This window comes from Heptranchias perlo, chromosome 4 (genome assembly GCF_035084215.1).
Source record: "Heptranchias perlo isolate sHepPer1 chromosome 4, sHepPer1.hap1, whole genome shotgun sequence".
Taxonomy (NCBI): Eukaryota; Metazoa; Chordata; class Chondrichthyes; order Hexanchiformes; family Hexanchidae; genus Heptranchias; species Heptranchias perlo.
This window is the reverse complement of record NC_090328.1, coordinates 8,267,439-8,282,716: the sequence shown is the minus strand read 5'-3', so window position 1 is coordinate 8,282,716 and position 15,278 is coordinate 8,267,439. Positions and strand designations below refer to the sequence as shown.

The 15,278-nt window shown below is 48.5% G+C and overlaps 1 protein-coding gene across 2 annotated transcripts in view; it reads right to left on the bottom strand.

Moving 5' to 3' along the window:
- Nucleotides 1–15,278, bottom strand: part of LOC137320720 (G protein-coupled receptor kinase 5-like) — a 141,552-nt gene that overhangs the window by 29,315 nt on the left and 96,959 nt on the right. Inside the window, exons 4-6 of one of the 2 annotated variants that reach the window (XM_067982434.1) lie at nt 9,670–9,747; nt 7,680–7,780; nt 784–876 (exon numbers count right to left, since the gene is read on the bottom strand). In XM_067982434.1, coding sequence (XP_067838535.1) covers nt 784–876; nt 7,680–7,780; nt 9,670–9,747 — 272 coding nt within the window. Of the gene's footprint in view, nt 1–783; nt 877–5,982; nt 6,033–7,679; nt 7,781–9,669; nt 9,748–15,278 lie in introns of those variants that run through there. The other variant, XM_067982435.1, reaches the window with a different exon arrangement.

Below are 15,278 nucleotides of genomic sequence, written 5' to 3'. Positions count from 1 at the left end.
ACAAAAAAAACCCATGTAACAGACAGTGAAAATGGTTGAAGAGATGATCAGAAACATTACTGGGGAAAGGGGGTAATTGAAGAATTTAGCGAGGTTGACATCGATCAACAAGTTGTAGGGTGTAATTGCCTTTGATGGTCTCTCTTATAATGAACATATCAGTGCCATTAACATCCAATTTTTGCCCTCACAGGAAGAGCGGGTTTGCCAGGGCATCACAGACCAAAGTGCAACACCAGTCTTGCTGCACAGAAACCATCGGCAGCCGAGGACTGGCAATTGGTTTGGCACAACAGCGGTGGCAATGGTCGAGGACCATCACTCGGGGAAGTCCTGCCAGCTGGAAGCAGTGTGGTGAGGACAGGTAGCAACGGTTGTTTTGGGACAACCAAAAACAAAAGGCGGCATGAAAGCAACATTAATTTAAAGATATGTTGATGTGGGTGGGCCGACAGGAACATCAAAAAAAAAGTACACCGTCATCAGGCAGGAAGGGAACACTTGCAAAGTTTCCCATCGGCGGAGAGAGGGACAGTTTCCACGGAGACCGTAGCCACTTTTTCCCCCCCTGAAACCCTAATGATCCAAAAAGCAGCTCAACGGTCTAAACAGAATGGGTTTCGGAGACAGCAGAACTACGGGTTTAACCAAACTCCACTCCAGGAAAACAGAGTCAACCAAATCGGGCACCTCTTTGATAAACTGGACATCAACTTAGATATCAGGAAGCGTATCACTGTATTTTAAAAAAAAAATAGAAGGACATTCCTTACAGGACATTACCTTTCTAACCACTTCCACTGCAAGAAACGCGAGAAGTACATACTTTCTTGGTAATCCGTGAATGGTCCGCCACTTAGATAATCATGGACAACTCTGCAATTAAAATACAACGAGATGCAATTAACATTCGAACAGTTACAGCATAAAGGGCTGGTAGGACCTGGAAGGCTAAACGTTTCATTGCAACTTAACTGGTGGCAAACTTAAGCGTTTTTATTTTTTATTCTTTCTGGGGATGTCGGCGTAGCCGGCATTTTTATTGCCCACCCTTGGTTGCCCTGAGCAGTTGATGGTGGTGGGCCGCCTTCTTGAACCACTGCATTCTTTGTAGTGTGTGTGTTTTTTTTTTTAAAAATGCTTGCTAGGCCACTTCAGAAGGCAGTTAAGAGTCAACCACGTTGGGTGGAGGACTAGAGTCACATGGAGGCCAGGCTGGGTAAGGACAGCAGATTTCCTTCCCTAAAAAGGACATTAAGTGGCCTGTAGAAACTTGTAAATGGGATGGAAAATAATTTCACCAATAGCTCTCCTGCCAAACAGTTGATCCAGCAGACGTTTTTTTGGCAGGGTCTGGTGATCACGGGGTTTTCTTTTGCGCACAACCTAATCAGCAACGCCCAAATTTGAGCTTCAGTGCATCAGGTCAATGAACTATTCCAAGACTTTTTTTTTTGAACTTTTGAGTTAGGTTATCTCAGAAAAGCAACGGGCGCCCTGGACTTGTAAGCGTCATATTTCTCTTCCAGGTCAGTGGGCAGCGCTCTCGCCTCCGAGTCAGAAAGTCCCACTCCAGAGAATTGAGCCCAAAATCTAGGCTGACGCTCCCAGTGCAGGACCGTGGGGGTACTGCACTGTCGGAGGTGCCGTCTTTCGGACGAGACGTTGAACCGCGGCCCCTCAGGCGGACGTAAACGATCCCGCGGCACTATTCGAAGAGCAGGGGCATTCTCTCCAGTGTCCTCGTCAACGTTTATCCCTCAACCTGCATCCCTGAAACAGATTATCTGATTATTAATCTCACTGCTGTTTGTGGGACCTTGCTGTGCGCAAATTGGGCTGCCGTGTTTCCTACATTACAACAGTGACTACACTTCAAAAAGTACTTAATTGGCTGTAAAGCACTTTGGGACATCCTGAGGTCTTCAAAGGCACTATATAAATGCAGGTTCTTTCTTTCTTCTTTTGTACCCATGCTAATTTGAAGCCCATTGGAAGACAGACAAAGGGTAGAAAAGCAGCATTGGACAGTGTAGATGGCCTACTCGGAGCTCAGGGACAAGAGAAGGAAGCTCAGAGGAGCAATGACCTCCAAGGTGGTCGTCAAGCATCCTTCCGTGCTTTTGCTTGGTCCAATAGCTACTTTCACCCTTATGTCTGTGACTGATGTTATTCCAGCAGATACGGGAAGCATCCTTAATACACTCTTCCCCGGCCATCAGACCTGGCACTGCACCTTGGTTCAATCCTACCTGCCTGGCAAAATTGGGACACCAGTAATGGGGGAAAAAAGAAACACCTGGAGTCTGTTACAGATACATTTAAGGGGACGCTAGATAATCACACGAGGGTGAAAGGAATAGAAGGGTATGCTGATTTGGGTGAGATGAAGAGGGGTGGGAGGAGACTCGTGTGGAGCATAAACACCGGCATAGACCCGATGGGCCGAATGGCCTGTTTCTGTGCTGTAAATTCTATGTAATTCATGGTCACGTGGTGAAGATAGAAGAATATATAAATGCAAGTTGTTGATGAAACAGACGGCAACATGGGTTCGTAAAAGTAGAATGTCACGTCCTAGAAGCTTATTGGAATGTTTCGATGGTACCGTTGTGTTATTGGACGAAGGAAACGCTTGATATTGTCTACTTTGTCTTGAAAGTGTTTGACATAAAAAGCCTTACAGCAAAGGTGGAAGTTCATTGGATCTAAAGTAGTTGCTAAATGAAGTGAACAAAAAGGCATCGACTTGGCAGCAGGAAACAGGACAACAAGTTTATAAAACAGGAATAAAAACAGAAAATGCCGGAAAAAGCTCAGCAGATCAGGCAGCGTCTGTGGAGAGAGAAACTGAGTTAACGTTTCAGGTCGGTGACCTTTCGTCAGAACTGGAAGAAGTTTAACAGTTTACGAGCAAATACTGAGCCAGGGAAAAAGGAGGAGCGGGGGTGGGGGGGGAAGAGAAGGAAAGAACAAAGGGAAGGTCTGCAATAGGGTTTAAACAGCAAAAGGGACGATGGTGCAAGGCAAGGAGGGTGGTAATGGGAGAAGTAAAGAAACGTGAAATATTAACACTGTTTCTCTCTCCACTGATGCTGCCTGTTATTCCTTCATCGTCGCTGGGTCAAAATCCTGGAACTCCCTTCCTAACAGCACTGTGGGAGAACCGTCACCACACGGACTGCAGCGGTTCAAGAAGGCGGCTCACCACCACCTTCTCGAGGGCAATTAGGGATGGGCAATAAATGCCGGCCTCGCCAGCGACGCCCACATCCCATGAACGAACAATAAAAAAAAAATGTCAGTTTTCCAGCACCGGCAGTATTTATGCTTTTGTTTTTAAAAAGTTTATCGTGGAATCACATTGCGACCCACCTACAGATTGCTGCTCTTAAATTAGGTTTATTAACCTTCCTCGGCGATGGGAGTTAATAGCAAAAAATCTGCCGACAATACAAAAAAGGAGTGGGAGGCCCAGACGTGCAATCAATGGGATCACATCCGTTGGGTTTGCAGGGAATCAGCACCTGGGTGTGGGAGTAGGAAACTGCAGTAAAAAAAAAACCTGTAAATACTGCAGGAGTTCCCTGGGTGGTGCTGAAAAGCTAGGCCAGGGCACCAGAGCCCGTGCAGCTGCTGGCCCTCCGCTGACTCCTTTCTCCCCCACCCCACGTTCCCCAGAGCGCAGAATTTCTATTCCACCTCCCTCCGTTGCAGAGGGTACATTATCTCCACTGCCTTTCATAGCATGCACGTTTACCCTCTCTCGCAAATCCACAGGATTAGCCCCCCCACTCTTCCCTCACTCTACAGGATTATTTCCCCCCCCCCCCACCCTCCTCCACAGGATTATTTTCCCCCCCCCACCCTCCTCCACAGGATTATTCCCCCCCCTCCTCCTCCCTCACTCTACAGGATTAACCCCCCCTCCTCCTCCCTCACTCTACAGGATTAACCCCCCCTCCTCCTCCCTCACTCTACAGGATTAACCCCCCCTCCTCCTCCCTCACTCTACAGGATTAACCCCCCCTTCCTCCCTCACTCTACAGGGTTCCCCCCCTCCTCCTCCCTCACTCTACAGGATTAACCCCCCCTCCTCCTCCCTCACTCTACAGGATTAACCCCCCCTCCTCCTCCCTCACTCTACAGGATTAACCCCCCCTTCCTCCCTCACTCTACAGGGTTCCCTCCCTCCTCCTCCCTCACTCTACAGGATTAACCCCCCCTCCTCCTCCCTCACTCTACAGGATTAACCCCCCCTCCTCCTCCCTCACTCTACAGGATTAACCCCCCCTTCCTCCCTCACTCTACAGGATTAACCCCCCCTTCCTCCCTCACTCTACAGGATTAACCCCCCCTCCTCCTCCCTCACTCTACAGGATTAACCCCCCTCCTCCTCCCTCACTCTACAGGATTAACCCCCCCTCCTCCTCCCTCACTCTACAGGATTAACCCCCCCTCCTCCTCCCTCACTCTACAGGATTAACCCCCCCTTCCTCCCTCACTCTACAGGATTAACCCCCCCTCCTCCTCCCTCACTCTACAGGGTTCCCCCCCTCCTCCTCCCTCACTCTACAGGATTAACCCCCCCTCCTCCTCCCTCACTCTACAGGATTAACCCCCCCTCCTCCTCCCTCACTCTACAGGATTAACCCCCCCTCCTCCTCCCTCACTCTACAGGATTAACCCCCCCTTCCTCCCTCACTCTACAGGGTTCCCTCCCTCCTCCTCCCTCACTCTACAGGATTAACCCCCCCTCCTCCTCCCTCACTCTACAGGATTAACCCCCCCTTCCTCCCTCACTCTACAGGATTAACCCCCCCTTCCTCCCTCACTCTACAGGATTAACCCCCCTCCTCCTCCCTCACTCTACAGGATTAACCCCCCCTCCTCCTCCCTCACTCTACAGGATTAACCCCCCCTCCTCCTCCCTCACTCTACAGGATTAACCCCCCCTTCCTCCCTCACTCTACAGGGTTCCCCCCCTCCTCCTCCCTCACTCTACAGGATTAACCCCCCCTCCTCCTCCCTCACTCTACAGGATTCCCTCCCTCCTCCTCCCTCACTCTACAGGATTAACCCCCCCTCCTCCTCCCTCACTCTACAGGATTAACCCCCCCTTCCTCCCTCACTCTACAGGATTAACCCCCCCTTCCTCCCTCACTCTACAGGATTAACCCCCCTCCTCCTCCCTCACTCTACAGGATTAACCCCCCCTCCTCCTCCCTCACTCTACAGGATTAACCCCCCCTCCTCCTCCCTCACTCTACAGGATTAACCCCCCCTCCTCCTCCCTCACTCTACAGGATTAACCCCCCCTTCCTCCCTCACTCTACAGGATTAACCCTCCCTCCTCCTCCCTCACTCTACAGGGTTCCCCCCTTCCTCCTCCCTCACTCCACAGGATTTCCCCCCTCCTCCTCCCTCACTCTACAGGATTAACCCCCCCTTCCTCCCTCACTCTACAGGATTAACCCCCCCCTCTCCTCCTCCCTCACTCTACAGGATTCCCCCCCTCCTCCTCCCTCACTCTACAGGATTCCCCCCCCTCCTCCTCCCTCACTCACTCTACAGGGTTCCCCCCCCTCCTCCTCCCTCACTCTACAGGGTTCCCCCCCCTCCTCCTCCCTCACTCTACAGGATTATTCCCCCCCCTCCTCCTCCCTCACTCTACAGGATTATTCCCCACCCTCCTCCCTCACTCTCCATGATTATTCTCTCCTTCCTTCTCCTGCCTTCCAATTGTGTGCAGCATTAATACTCTCCTTCCCCCCCCCCTTAATGATTACTATCTTCTTCCATTCTAAAATGTACGACGTTATTACACCCACCCTTCTCTCCAATTCCATAACAACACACACACACACACACACATTCAAAACATTACTGAAACTGAAACTCTTCCAATCTCTTGTTCTCCCCTCTGGCGATTGCAGCAAACATGCAGGGACACGGTTCGAGAAAAACAAAGTTTAAGTTCACCTCAGCACAGTCCCATCTGCACACGCTTTCGATCAGTCGCCACCCACAAGGAGAAGGGGATAAAAAAAACAACAAAGTGTTTGTGAGCTTGCTGTCTTTCCCCAGGGGAAGGGGATTGGTAGCAAACGGAATAGAACCAAGCCGACAGGGCTGTGATTGACGGGTGGAGTGGGGGGAGGGATCCAGAGCAGGACGCTCACTTACAGTACAACCCAGTTTGTCCCATTGTAGGGCATCACATACCACACTCATTGACTGGCGAGGGTCCTTGTTGGGGGAGCACTGATTCACAAAATTGCACCCCCCTCCCCCGCCCCACCCTGCAACAGGTCTTAAAAAAAGCTGGCTCTTAACAAGAACCATAAGAACATAAGAAATAGGAGCAGGAGTAGGTCGTACGGCCCCTCGGGCCTGCTCCGCCATTCAATCAGATCATGGCTGATCTTCGACCTCAACTCCACTTTCCCGCCCTATCCCCATATCCCTTGATTCCCCTAGTGTCCAAATATTCATCGATCTCAGTCTTGAACATATTCAACGACTGAGCATCCACAGCCCTCTGCGGTAGAGAACTGCAAAGATTCACAACCCTCTGAGTGAAGAAATTTTTCCTCACCTTGGTCCAAGTCATTAAACATCTATAAACTATTTTCAACTAATCTTCCCTTCCGCCAATGTAGGTGATGGTTTGGAGCACAAGTTACTCGTGGCAAGGTTTTGGTTCCAACTTGGCAACTGTTAATCGTTTTCAATCACTCACCCTTTCCTTTCCCCCGCCTTCCCAAAGGGTACTCCAAGCTACATACCATTATCCAACTAATAGGGCAGGTATTAAGACTTGGAATCATAGCCTCCTTGTGTGCTGAAGTTTCCATTTGACAAGGTGGCAGCCTTGGCTCAGTGGGTAGCACTCTCGCCTCAGAGCCAGGAGCTCATGGGTGCAAGCCCCACTACCATCACTGCTTCTTGGCAAAGCTTGCTGGCAATCTTGTACCTTTGACCCATGACCCGTTGCCCTCCCGTTTCCCCCCCCGACTGTTTGAATCACAGAATCTTACAGCACAGGAGGAGGTCATTCAGCTCGCCATACCTGCGCTGGCTCTTTGAGAGAGAGCTATCCATTTAGTCCCCATTCCCCCCTGCTCTTTCCCCATAGTCCTGCAAATTTTACCATTTCAAGTATTTATCTAATTCCCTTTTGAAAGTTATTACTGAATCTGCTTCCACCGCCCCTTCAGGCCAAGCATTCCAGATCGTTGCATAAGAACATTTCCCCTCATCTCGCCTCTGGTTGTTTTGCTGATCAGTCCTTTAAAAGAATCTCTCTTGCCCTTCCTTTTTCAGTTCAGGCAATGGGCCTCTACCAAATGCTTCAACCGGTTTTTTTCTTTACAGAAGCTGCTTGGCCTGTTGTGCCTGTCCAGCATTTCCGGCAATGGCACAGTTTTTCTTTTTTTTTAAAAAAACGTCTCCTTCCAAACATACTAAAATGTCCTTCCTTTCCCCGCTCTCCGTCCCTCCTTTCTCCTCCTCGCAAAGCGCTCAAAGTTTCTGTCACGTGGGGCGCACTGTGTAAATGTGCGTTGCTGTTACAATGCTCGCCATTAATTTTCTTTTATTATATATACACACACACACAAAATTTCCAATCATCTGCTCAAATGCAATGCACGCAAGTATAGAGAACCACGACTTACTTAGTGCACTCTGTAAAGAGATCCTTGCAAGGACTCTGCTCCAGTTTCTCCTTACATTGCCTCACCGTGTCCGCAGGCACTTCAGGTAAATGGGCCGCTGACTGCAAACACACAACACCACACCAGCATTACATGGATTATTACTCAACGACAGCAGCTTGCATTTATATAGCGCCTTTAACATAGTAAAACATCCCAAGGCGCTTCACAGGAACGCAATCGGACAAAATTTTACACATAAAGAGATATTAGGATGGGTGACCAAAAGCTTGGTCAAAGAGGTAGGTTTTAAGGAGCGTCTGAAAGGAGATGGGAGAGTTCGAGAGGCGGAGAGGGGTTTAGGGAGGGAATTCCAGAGCTCAGGGCCTAGGCAGCTGAAGGCACGGCCGCCAATGGTGAAGCGAAGAAAATCGGGGATGCGCAAGAGGCAGGAATAGGAGGAGCGCAGAGATCTCGGAGCGTCGTAGGGCTGGAGGAGGTTACAGAGATAGGGAGGGGCGAGGCCATGGAGGGTTTTGAACACAAGGATGAGAATTTTAAAATCGAGGCGTTGCCGGACGGGAGCCAGTGTAGGTCAGAGAGCACAGGGGGTGATGGGTGAACGGGACTTGGTGCGAGTTAGGATTCAGTTTTGGATGAGCTCAAGTTTATGGAGGATGGAAGGCCGGCCAAGATATCTGTCTAAATCAGTCCCCTCTACCATGCGCCCCCCCCCCCCCCACACTGACGTTTTACCCTCAATAGCTAGGCTGCCCTCTTGGCTCAACAGGTTAACAGAGCAAGTAGCTGAGCCGTACAGAGCAGCAGGGTTCCGGGCTGAGTGAAGAAGACAAGTTGGGTATCAGCAACGTCAGAAAGGCAACATGGTCCTGTGTGAAATATTAAGTGCCTCTGCTCAGCATCCTCCAGGGACGCCACAGCCCAGATTGTAACCTGGCCGTAAGAAGAAAGTTCTAGAAAAGCACCTGCGTTCTGCTCCCTGATGGCACAGCTGCTCCTGAACTGATCATTCAGTTCTTTGCAGAAGAGGAGCAGTTTTATTCGCCCTCAGAATCTCTCCCTGCCTGCGCGGTAGTGCCTCACGCTGGGGATAGATGCTGATGGGGCGCCATCTACCTCCACAGTCGCCCTGGGCGCTCTGTTCTATACAACCATCACCACTTTTAGCAGTTAATTGTCAATGGTTAAAACCCTCTCCCCCCCGACCCGCAACCCGCCAATCACAGCCAGCAATCTCTTAAAAAGACTAGCCTTTTCTACAAACAAATTCGAAACACATGGACTGCAGCAAAACACTTCACAAAGTTAAGCGTCGAAAGCCTTTGTGCATTTAAAACGGTGCATGTTTCCTGACGTGTAACATCTGCGGTTGTGGATTGTCACCACGGTCATAAATGTAGGCACCGAATGCACAAAAAACTTAGCTCCCCAAACTTAGTTGAATGACTAAACTTCAGTTATGTGGAGAGACCGGAGAAGCTGGGGTTGTTCTCCTTAGATCAGAGAAGATTTAATCGAGGTGTTCAAAATTATGAAGGGTTTTGATAGCGTAAATAAGGAGAAATTGTTTCCATTAGCAGGAAGATCGGTAACCAGAGGACACAGATTTAAGCTAATTGGCAAAACTTCCAGAGGGGAGATGAGGAGAAATATTTTTACGCAGCGAGTTGTTATGATCTGGAAGGCACTGCCTGAAAGGGTGGTGGAAGCAGATTCAGAGAGGGGCGCGACAGAGAGGGAAACTGGCAAGAAAAGGAGGAGAGAAAACAATCAATCAAATTTTCTGTCACAGGCATATCAAATGCTTTTTCTTGAGGGCAGAGCAAAGGACAAGGGGTTCAGAATTTAAACTTGGCTGGACGTATTTTTAAATCTCAGAACCGCGAATAGAAAATTTCACAAATGGAATTTCTCCACAACTGTGCGTCAAAAAAATAATGAATTATTTCAAGTGCGCACAGTTTTGTGGAAAAGTTGGAAAAGAACCTACCCCATTGTTGAAATAGGTCTCTAAAAGCTGGAGTCCGTAATCCCGTCTCTTCTCATCTGGAGCCACTTCATAATCAGCCTGGAAACAAAAACGGTATCATTATCAGAACATGGTCAGTAGTACTGTAGAGCCCAGGTAAGAAATTGAACAGTCGCGTGTTCCCATATTGGCTTCCTCGGATGTGACGACAGAGAGGAACTCAACAGCACCCTCTCTTGGATCAGGTACTGTGCTAGAATCCGATTTTCTAGTCTTGGTTCGCTACCTCTACTGGCTTTCCTCTCTTTGTTTCTCCTCGTCTTCAAATCCCACCATGGCACCGCCCCTCCCTGTCTCTGTAACCTTCTTCAGCCCTACAACCCTCCTAGATCTCTGCGACCCTCCACCTCGGGCCTCTTGTGCATCCCTCCATTTCCCTCACGCCACCATTGGCGGCCATGCCGCCAGCCGTCTGGGCCCTAAGCTCTGGAATTCCGTCCCCAAACCTCTTCGCTTCTCTTTCCTCTTTTAAGATGCTCCATAAAACCTCCTTGACCAAGCTTTTGGTTACCTGTCCTAATGTCTCCTTCTTTGGCGTGGTGTCGATTTCTGGCTGTTGACTCTCCTGCGAAGCGCCTTGGGACGTTTTGCTACGTTAAAGGCGCTATATAAATGCAAGTTTTTATTGTTTGATTCTTCATTCCCTGTCCGTAACATTTCTATTCCCAGCGTTGCATTTTTTTTTTGCCTCCTTATCCACGTCTCCCTCTGCGCCATTTGGTGTTCGGCAGCCGAGAGGGAGCTGTTAGCTCGAGTTTTCGCTCCGTGATTAACCACCGGTGGGCAGCAGAGTTAGCAATGGGAAGGAACAGTGCAGGACAAGTCACAGCAACAAGGCAACGTCTTAACCACTTCATGACACTGCCCGATGGAGCACATTTCAAGAGAACTTTGAGCACATTTCAAGAGAACTTTGTGCACCTCTTCCATGATGATATTCACCTCCCACCCCCTCCTCGCCTTTTGGTTCCCACGTCCTCCCACCCCCTCCTCGCCTTTTGGTTCCCACGTCCTCCCAGACCTTTCCAAACACCATCCTTGACCTTGCTACGGTGTACGAGAGCATCCCAAGGTGACTCACTTCACAACCTACTTTTCTTCCCTGTGGGAAATCCCTAACCTCTGCTAAACGCATCTCCTGATACAAGGTAAATATCAAGAAGGTGAAAAGAACACTTGGAACAAGCAGAGACCATTCGGCCCATCAAGTCAGCTCTCTCTCTCAGTACGTGCAGGGCATGGTCTTGGTCTCTCTCTGGGACCCAACATCTGTATACTCTCCTCCTAACCTCATTAACTAAACAAGCCCCTTAATAGATCTGTGACCCACCAATCTTCTCTCAATCGGTATTGATCAAAGTCCTTGACAAAAGACACAGAACTACCTACCATTTTTGGCGCTCAGTTCCACATATTCACTATCCTGTCCGGGGGAGGTGGGTGGAAATCCTCCTAACCTCCAACGTTGCTCAAGGATAATTGAGTTTTGTTTGACAAGGAAGGCGATTTGGCCCAACTCAGCTCATCCATCTAAATCCGCAGTCCCCCATCACGGCATTCAACTCTCGATCTCTGACAATTTCACTCCCACACCAGGAAGTCCATTCCGGGTGTCGGTCACTCTGTGAAGAACTTCTGGACATCAACCCGAAATTTGCCTTTCACCAGTTTCAACCTAAGACGTATTTTGAAGCTGACAGGGTAAAAGGAGCATCTGAGGTGACATTTAAGGGGAAGCTGGATAAACACATGAGGGAGAAGGGAACAGAAGCATATATCGATAGGGTTAGATGAAGAAGTGCGGGGGGAGAGGAGACTCACGTGGAGCATAAACACCGGCATGGACCTGCTGGGCCGAATGGCCAGTTTCTGTGCTGTACATTCTCTGTAAAGACTGGAAGTTGGCAAGAGATAAGACTGGCACTCAACGCCTTGAAATTGTGGGTATTCAAGCAGCATCCTGCCAATCTGTGCCGCATTCCAGGCACGTTCACCGATTTACAGATACAGAAGGAGCTGGTTGGTCTCTTGCGTTCCAGCAGCATCAAGGTCCCAGATTCCATGGCACTCTTCATCGACCATTAGGTCAGCCTGGATCTTCTGTGCGATCCATGGGCTCACCACAAAATAGATAGTGGGCAGGTGCAGGTTCGCTCGGGGTCATAGGGAGTGAGGGCTCGCCTATGGAGAGTGGTCCAGGGATATTGAGTTATAAACCCAAAAACCTAACAGGGTTGAGCTTCCCTGGGTCAAGAAGTCTTTTTTTCCCCCCTCCTTAGCTGCCAAACAATTTTAAATCCTCCTCACTAATCTTTACGTGAAGCGTAGTACAGTCGGGCCACTCGACGCAAAAAGGGATGTTACATTACAACGTGTCGATTCTAGACCTCAGGTTACTTTGTCATGAAGACGGGCTTGAGAAAATGAACTCATTTTGGCCGGAGAAAAGTAAACTGAGGGGAAACACGATCCAGAATACTGAAAAGTTGAAGAAGACAACCTAGTGATAAGGAGCAGGAACGCAAGCCAACTTAGCCCTCCCTATCCCAAGGGGACAACGATTGTAACACCCTGTTTGTCAACTAACTTAGCACAGACTGGGGACCAAACCTGGTCCATAGACCCAACTATTCACTGCTTTAAAGAGCAACAAAGCCACTTACTGTATATGTAAGGTTTAAATAATTTAAACCCAATCCATTACACAACAGTTGATTGCATTACCATATTTTTTAGAATGGTGCACATTTATGATTGAGAAACATCCTTCACTTTGTCTTTTTGACCATTTCTGTTAAATCATCCAAATAGCTGTGGCTCAGTGGGTAGTACGCTCGCCTGAGTCAGAACATCATGGGTTCAAGTCCCACTCCAGAGGCTTGAGCACGTAATCCAGGATCACACTCCTGGTGCAACACTGAAGGAGTGCTTCACTGTCGGAAGTGCCATCTTTCGGAAGAGACGTTAAACTGAGGTCCTGTCTGCCCTCTCATGGACGTAAATGATCCCATGGCCACTATTCGAAGAGGAGCAGGGGAGTTCTCCCCGGTGTCCTGGCCAACATTAATCCCTCAACTAACACCGTAAACACCTAAAACAGATTATCTGGTCATTACCTCATTGCTGCTTGTGGGACCTTGCTGTGCGTAAAACTTGGCTACCACAATTCCTACATTACAACAGTGACTACACTTCAAAAGTACTTCATTGGCTGTGCAGCGCTTTGGGACGTCCTGAGATCGTGAGAGGCGCTGTATAAATGCAACTCTTTCTTTTCCAGCCATCAAGAAATTTGGGAATGGTGAGGAGGGAAAATTAGCAGAGAGAAAAAATGAAGTGAATTCAGTTCCCAAACCTGAATGTACCTGTTTGTTTCCCAATTATAATTACCCAGTTGGTATCATGCCAGCTATTAGAATGCAGCTGTGGACTGACCCACCTATGAATTTTTCCTTCAGGTTGACTCACATCTAGAAGCTCAACGACATACTATGCATCACCAGGGAGCCACTTGTCTGTTCTACGGAGTGACTGTATGAGAACTGGATCAAAGGCCATCCTCAGATTCTATCAGATAGTTGGTGTTTCTTTCCATAGCAACTCACGTAGGACTGATAAGTAGATCGCAGTCGCCACGAGTAGCTGGGCAAGGTGCCAAGGGCTTCCCGGCAGATGCATCAACAGTCTTATTCATCACCATGTGAAATTGAGAAAGCACCAGCTCATCAAGCACGTCCCCCCTCTTTCCACAGACCACACATAGACTCCACTTGACCAAACCACTTCAATTTCCGCAGAAAGTTCCCGAGAAATTTATCCCTGCTCCCGGATTCTCGCGAAGAACAACTTCCTGGCATAAGTTCAAAATTTACTTTTTGCAAGTTCGAACCTGCGGCCCTCTTGCAATTTAGATTGAGGTTATTTCTCCAGATTTACTTTTTTTTTCCCCCCCGTACCTCTACAAAAGGTCACCTCTTTCCGAGATGCCTTCTTTCAAGGCCCAAACGTTTGAAGTCCAAGTTTCTCCAGTCTTTCCTCGTAAGTCAGATCTCACGCATCAGGAATCAGCCTCGTGGCTCCCCTCTGAGCTGCTTTCAGCACTCGAGTGTCTCTCCCCCGTGTCTCAGTGACCAGGACGAGGCCGTTCTCAGTCTGAACAGACATACTCCCGACCGTTCTTGTAGCACGGCTTTGCGGATTGCTGCTCTGCATTGGTTAGAGATGTTGGGGTGGAATTTCCGCGAGTTATATCAGCACAATCCAGGCAGAATCAGCTGAAACAGCGCAAAAGATCGGGGGGGTTTTAAACCAAAGTGAGTTACAACCAAATCCACTTGAGTTCGTGTTTTCTGCGATCTATAACGCTGGTTCAACATTCCATTCACCGGAGACAGGCCCCGCCCACAAAACTGGCCACGCCCCCAGGTCGAAATCGCCAGATTCCGCTGGATGGGAACGCTCTTCAACTGTGCTCATTTTCTTAGGCTCACAGGCACGAGTCGGCACGTCTTAAAAGTGTTCTCATATCGAAAAGTATTTAATTTACTCAGAAACTGACTAGTGTACACCAATGGAACTATTAAATGGTTCAGTATTTTTTTTAAAAGTCATTTTCAGTGATTTGGAATCAGGTTACTCACAGGCGGGGGGACTGGACACCCTTATTGAAAATGCTTATTTTTGGTGAAGAAAACCCATTTTCAGCTGTATTAATAAAACTGCTCCAGGTTAGCACTCTTAAATACATCAAGGAATACTTTTTAAATGGAAAGAAATAAAGAAGAAACAATTACCTTCCATTACGCTGCCCGATTATGCTGGTTCATGGGACGATTTCACACTTGCAATTATGCAAATGAATTTTAGCAGAAACATGAAGCCTAATCTAACCAGCACAATTTCGAGACCATTATGGAGTTCTTAGTAGACGTAACACTCAATGGGGTGGAGTTTCTGCCTTGGGCGCAATTGCGCCCAAGGCAGAAACTCTACCCCATTGAGTGTTGCATCTACTGAAAACTCCTAGGTTCCTTTCAAGCTCATGCACAGCTTCTTCCAACACCACTCATGGAGTACATGTATCGCCCATTTGTCCTTCCTATGTGTAGTACTTCACATTTCATCTCCTGTCATTCTACCCAATGACACTTTTTGTCCAACTCATTCTAATTTCTGAGCTGCTTGCTCTGCATTCACCTAGTTTGACAACATCTTCAAATTTGAACAATTTTCATCAAGTTTCTGAATCCAAGTCACCAAACGTAACTTTGAAACTGTAGTGGTCCCAATAACAAACCCCCGGGGGCACCCCCATTCATGATTTCCCACCCCCCACAAACTCAACACAGCTCCTCTAACAAGTACCTGCTTTTTCCTACCCTTCAGCCAATTTCGTGTCCATTCCCGTGGTTTTTACCCTGAATCCCCGCGGCTTTGATTTTTCACTAAAAGCCTCGTGTGGAACTTTGTCAAATGCCTTTTGGATGTCCAGGTACAACTTGTTGTAAGGCCTACCGCAGCCTACATGGGATGTCACTTCCTCCAAAAAGTTAAGGAGCTTGGTCAGGCAG